This window comes from Salmo trutta, chromosome 5 (genome assembly GCF_901001165.1).
Source record: "Salmo trutta chromosome 5, fSalTru1.1, whole genome shotgun sequence".
In the NCBI taxonomy this organism is placed as follows: Eukaryota; Metazoa; Chordata; class Actinopteri; order Salmoniformes; family Salmonidae; genus Salmo; species Salmo trutta.
Genome location: NC_042961.1, coordinates 19,241,777 through 19,248,013, shown reverse-complemented (window position 1 = coordinate 19,248,013; position 6,237 = coordinate 19,241,777). Strand labels below are relative to the sequence as shown.

Genomic DNA, 6,237 nt, shown 5'->3' with positions numbered 1-6,237 from the left:
ACATATGCAGTCAAATTCATGACCGAAATTTATTGAGTGCAAAATAATATCATTCAATGATACGTACAGAGTCTTTAGCATAGGAACATAAGTACATTTCTTGTTGATCTTGGAAGACTGCTTTTTCCATATCTGTTATATTGCAATCTGTGAAAAATCCCAGCACAGATACATATAAATACAAAAAATGTGTATCATTTAAAATATCTTGTTAGAGTAGCAATTGTATTACAGTATAAGTAAATTCAAAACAGGATAACACCTAAGTCCCCAAAAAGTTTAACATATTTCAATATATTTAACTAACATTATAAGCTATAGTGTTTAACAATAATGCTATTGCCTACTCAACCTTTCCTCAATCACATCTACCATTTCACTTTCCTGTTATCGTTCTCCAGCACCAGCAATGCCCAACTCTACATTTCAAAATGCAAACATTGAAGTACTGATACATTAATAGAAAGCAATTTGTTTTAACATGATTTGTGTTCAGTTAACGAAACAACATTAGAGCCTGTATTTTATTAATGATTCAGTTCTACTTCACATCTCATTCTTTTCGCTCACCCGTCTTTTAAACCTGTGTCCTTCAAAATTCAAAAGGCACTCGCACATCTTAGCTATCTTTGTTGCAGGTGCATGGTAACAATTGAAAAAGAAACCTGCACGCTGCTCTTGCTAGTATCACTGCTCTTTATTAAGCTTTACGTATCGACCTCAAGGCCTTTGTCAAAGCTTAAAAAAGAGCAGTGATACCCTAGCAAGAGGAGTGTGCAGGTTCCTTATTTTTTCTCAAATCTGCATCCTTGCAAATCTCTCTCTCATGCCCTCATACCCGATACTCAAAACCTTACCAGCCAAGAGCCAAAACACACACAAGTGTGCATTTGTGTGTGTGTGTGTGTGTGTGTGCATAATCTCAGACCAGCTTGAGAATTGACACACTAAATTTAATAAGGCAATTTAGGCCTACTTTTAATATTTGTCAGTAGTACAATATTTCATGACCTTGTCTGGAATTTGACGCCGGTACTGTAGACCAAGCCAGTCAATCATATATCACACAATCACTATGGCAGCGATGACCTCTGTTAACTAAGGATTAGCTATGAGGGAAGTACAGTATCATATCTCCTGGATAATCATAAACATTAAGGACGTTCATTATTTCGTCACTGGCAGACATGCCTGCTTCTAACATTTAACAAAGAAAAGAACATGCAATGATAAAACAATATTCCATAAAAACACACATCCTGCAATTTTACCAGCAACTGCAACAAGTAATTCATAATAGATGTAGGCTATCACCCAGATAAAGTCATTGCTGTATATTTGCTATAAAGGCTATTTTCTGTCTGAAGAAAAAGTGAATGGACAGAACGAGTACATCACTAGATGGAACCATTGCAGACAAAAGTTACCCCTATCCACAGATCTGAGATCAGCTTTCCCTCAACTTATCCTTCGCTTCACCACTAGGAGTTACAAACCAAAAACTGACCCCAAATCTGAACTTCCAGACACTTTTGCAGTATGACCGTATAGACGGTCTGTCTGTGTCTGTAACAAGACTATTTCAAAGCCTTTATCCATCCTTAATGTGAGTGGCGTTTGCGCTCACGTGTGCTCCTTGAGTGCCATGTCCCAAAGGTTCACAAATAGAGCTGCAAAATAACCCCATCTGTCGCATTTCCTTCCCTCTTCCTCTCCTTTCCTCCTGTACTTAGACAAACCTTTCCGCTTTGAGGACGCCCTGCTAGACAGAAGATTCACCAAAAGGGGAAGTTTGTTTTGGCTAAACTCAGCATGGCTCAGCTTAACCCAGTTAGGCCCAGTTCAATCCAGTTAAACACAGCTCAGATTAGTTTTGTTGGGTTACAGAAAGAATGTCCAGATGGGGGGTTTCCAGCCCTGCAGCCTCAGATAGATATGGAGTTGCCATTTTGCTGGTTGGGGGGTAGACTGAGGCTGAGACTGGGACTGAGACCCAGGTTGAAGTTGGGCTGGGGGTCCGGAGGGGTTAAGGCTACATCATTGCGATTGGGCTCAGAGTCTGTGGTAAGGGTTACGTCATTGAGGATGGACTGGGGGTCAAGAGAGGTCACGTCCAGTTCATTGAGGTTAGCCACGCGACGGAAGACGAAGTGAAAAGGTGCGGCCTGGGGTCGACTGTGGAGCTCAGCTTTGATCTTCTGGGGGTATGTGTCGGGGGCTAGCTGCTGGCTCGAGCCCTCAGTGAGCAGGAACAGAGCGTAATTCTCAGGGTCGGGAACTTTGAATTTGTAGGCACAGATCTGGCAGACTTCCTCTGTGGTGGCGTAGGGCTGCACCTGCAGGGTTTTGGCCGTGCAGCCGCTGTCCAGCTCCTGGAGCGCCACTCGCAGGTAGTTCTGAGGTAAATGAAGAAGATAGGGTTGTTTAGATGCATTTAGTCAAAGAGACTAAGAGTTAAGAATTCAGTTTGTGTGTGTATGTGTGTGTTACCTGAAAGTCGTCTACAGAGGGCGCAGTGCGCTGGGTGGTGCGGCGACGGTGCCACTGGTGGAGTGTGTTGCGTGTTTCAGAGCTGAGTACACGAGCTGCTTGCTCCTCTTGGAAGTTCCTAATGAGGGACATGGCTCCGTACGCACTGGTCAGGTAGTATCCACCTGGAACAACACAGGAGAGAGGGGGGGGTCAAACATCTCTGCAGCCTGACACTGCTGCAACAGCGGTCAATGATTGATACTCAAGATTTAGTTGAGTTTACTTGAACATTACGATCTACAATAAAATGGAAGAAGAGAGGGAAGATTAGGAAGGACATACAGTACATATAAAGCAGATGTGTGTGTGCTGTACCTTCTCCATTGAGCAGAGAGGGGTCCAGCAGCTCCATCATGTAGAGGATCTCATTATCTAGTTGAGGCATGTCACACTGGGCCAACACATAGGTCAGCATGGGCAGGAAGTCATCTGCCCCGTACAGACGACCTGAGACACACACACACACACACAACACTACAATTAGAAAGAGTCGATGTGTTTGTGTGTGTCTATACATAAGTAATTGGTCTTGTTTATGCATGTGTCTGTACACTATGTACCTGAGTTGTCCTCCATGATGGTATAGATGAGTTTACACACACGCAGCAGCATGGTCACCTTCTTCTCAGGGGAGTAGAGTTTACACATAGTGTGAAACTTGTGCCGGATCTTCTCTATGGCGACTGGATCCGGAGGGAGTGCTTCGGTCACGCCCATTTCCTGGGGCTGCCGGACCTTGGCCAATGAGAGATTCTCCTTAAGCTCCTGCCATGCCCCGCTGCGGACCTGGAACTCCTGGAGGGCCACTCCCACCACACCTTTCAGGGGCTTCAGGACAATCTTATGCATGGCCTTCTCTAGGACATAGTCTGTTTGGGGGAGAGAAATACTATTATTTTGACAGCAAATACTGATAGGCACCATCCACTCTGTATGAATTCAATGCAGGAAGTCTTAATAGATTCCTGGTAGGAGTAGGATTCAATCCATATCATCAAGACATTATGCAGACCTCAGGTTTTACAAGCACTCTCAAAGAGACCGACTAATAGGAACCATGATATCATAATACATACAGGATGAATGCAGAGTGGGAGTCTAACCACAGAGCTGAATAAGGCAGAGAGAGAGAGAGAGAGCTGACTGTGCAGTTGAATGGGGCAAACTCAGCAGGATTATACTGAAGACATCTGCAGACTGAGGAACAGAATATTCAACCCGTTCCCACATTGTCTCGACCCACTTTTCTTGCTTTCCTTTCTCCTGTGTCAGATTAGCTGCTTTCGAGGCTACTCTTCCTGGGGTCCAAACAGGAAACTACACAAATAAAATACATATTTACTGAACAAAAACATAAATGCAACATGTAAATAGTTGGTCCCCATGTTTAATGAGCTGAAATAAAAAATGCACAAAAAGCTTATTTCTCTCAAATGTTGTGCTGAAATGTGTTTAAAATCCCTGTTAGTGAGCATTTCTCCTTTGCCAAGATAATCCATCCACCTGACAGGTGTGGCATATCAAGAAGCTGATTAAACAATACGATCATTGTGCTGGGGACAATAAAAGTTCATTTCAAGCAACACAATGCCACAGAGGTCTCAAGTTGAGGGACCGTGCAATTGGCATGCTGACTGCAGGAATGTCCACCAGAGCTGTTGCCAGATAATTGAATGTTAATTTCTCTACCAATGTCATTTTAGAGAATTTGGCAGTACGTCCAACAGGCCTCAAAACCACGTGTAACCACGCCAGCCCAGGACCTCCACATCCAGATTTTTCACCTGCGGGATCGTTTGAGACCAGCCACCCGGACAGCTGATGAAATTCAGGAGTATTTCTGTCTGTAATAAAGCCCTTCTGTATGGTTGGCCTATGCTCTCCCAGGCCCACCCATGGATGTGCCCCTGCCCAGTCATGTGAAAGCCATAGATTAGGGCCTAATGAATTTATTTCAATTGACTGATTTCATTATATGAACTGTAACTCGGTCAAATCGCTGAAATTGTTACATGTTCACTCCCATCCAGAGTGACCCACAGCTAGAGCATTCATCTTAAGATAGCCAGGCGAGACGACCACATCAGTCATACCCCAACCACGTGTCACATACATAATACAACACATAAAAATGTTGGTGTTTCTCTTCACAGTCCCTGTCGTGCTGTAGAGTGTTCTTTTATCAGTTTTTGTTATCTGGTTTTATTGCTAGCTTGAGTAGACTGGGGTGGGCAGAGTTCCATTTAGTCATGGTTCCATTTAGACTATTTAATACTGTGTGTTTCCCCAGCCTCTGTTCTGGACTTGGGAGACCTCTGGTTGCATGTCTTGTGTGATACCGAAGAGTGTCCGGACTGTGTGACAACTGCTTGAGCAGACAGCTCAATATCTTCAACACATCAACACCTCGCACAAAGACCAATAGTGACAAAGTCAATCGATCCTCAACTTTGAGCCAGGAGAGATTGACATACATGTCATAGACATTCTCCCTCCTTGTACGTCTAAGTGTAATACGGGCTGCTCTGTTTTGGACCAACTACAATGTGCCCTTGTCCTTCTTTACCGCACCTGACCACACAACTGGTCAGCAGTTCAGGTGTGACAAAACTTCTCAAAGTAGCCTAACCACTCCGTCTGAGAATGTGTGTAATGCATATAAACGTGTCTTTCTTCCTCGTAAGTCAAGATCAGCAACACATTTCCTTCCTTGTAGGTGTTCCATCACTGTACCATTATCAAAAGTATGGTTTAAAAATAGACACTGGCATTACGAAATAGATTTCTTCCAGTAAGCAATAACCAACAGGTTATACTAGACTTGTGACAATTAGTCAGATTTGATCAAAGTCAACTTGTCATCTTCTATGAACAAGCCTGGTATTTATTAGGATCCCCATTAGGCACTGCAAGAGCATCAGCTTGTCTTCTCATGTCTACATGAAACATGACATAATACATCAGTACAGAACATTATTAGTCAAGGACTGAAATACAAACATTAAAACGTCACACAGTCTACATATCAGTACATACAGACAATATCTAGGTCTAATACATAGTACAATACAAGATATATAAAATGGCTGTGTGTGTTTCCAGTCCACTTTGTGCAGTAGTGGTTTTTTATCTGGTTTTTTTTATCTGGTTTTATTGCCAGCTTGAGTTACCTGGGATAGCAGAGTGTTCCATGTAGTCATGGCTCTATTTAATACTGTGCGTTTACCAGCCTCTGTTCTGGACCTGGGGACTGTGGTAGAGCAAGCCTGGTACCTTGTAGTTCTGTTAAAGTGGTTAAAAGCCCTGGAATGCAGTGCCAGCACTAAAAGACCTCAGGCCTGCAGTTGGGCTCAGTGCATGTTTCCCAGTGGGAGCACACATGTACACACACACGCACCCATACAAAATCCCCCGTGGCCTTTGTTTTTGCATGCACGTTATTTTCAAGTTTCACTGGACTGGTCTTTAAAACAATGTGCCTCAAGCTACTGTCCTTCCTTACATACTGGTACCGCTCATAACTCGGGCCATTAGCACTGTGGAATGTAATAACATGGAAACCTGGAGGGTTAGCATGCAATTCTGTAGTGTACTAATGCACAGGGATGAAAACTGGTGAGGGCCCAAAAAGGTGACACTTTTTATTGATTTTTTAAATTAAACAAAGAAGGTGATCTACATGATCAGTCTGTGTGTAAAATAAAA

The 6,237-nt window shown here is 43.2% G+C and overlaps 1 protein-coding gene across 1 annotated transcript in view; it reads right to left on the bottom strand.

Moving 5' to 3' along the window:
- The window catches only part of rin2a (Ras and Rab interactor 2a), a 67,722-nt gene continuing 61,485 nt past the window's right edge, over nucleotides 1-6,237 (bottom strand). Inside the window, exons 9-12 of the mRNA XM_029752798.1 lie at nucleotides 3,093-3,401; nucleotides 2,848-2,979; nucleotides 2,491-2,654; nucleotides 1-2,396 (exon numbers count right to left, since the gene is read on the bottom strand). Of these exons, the coding sequence (XP_029608658.1) occupies nucleotides 1,926-2,396; nucleotides 2,491-2,654; nucleotides 2,848-2,979; nucleotides 3,093-3,401 (1,076 nt within the window). The 3' untranslated portion in view covers nucleotides 1-1,925. The remainder of the gene's footprint in view (nucleotides 2,397-2,490; nucleotides 2,655-2,847; nucleotides 2,980-3,092; nucleotides 3,402-6,237) is intronic.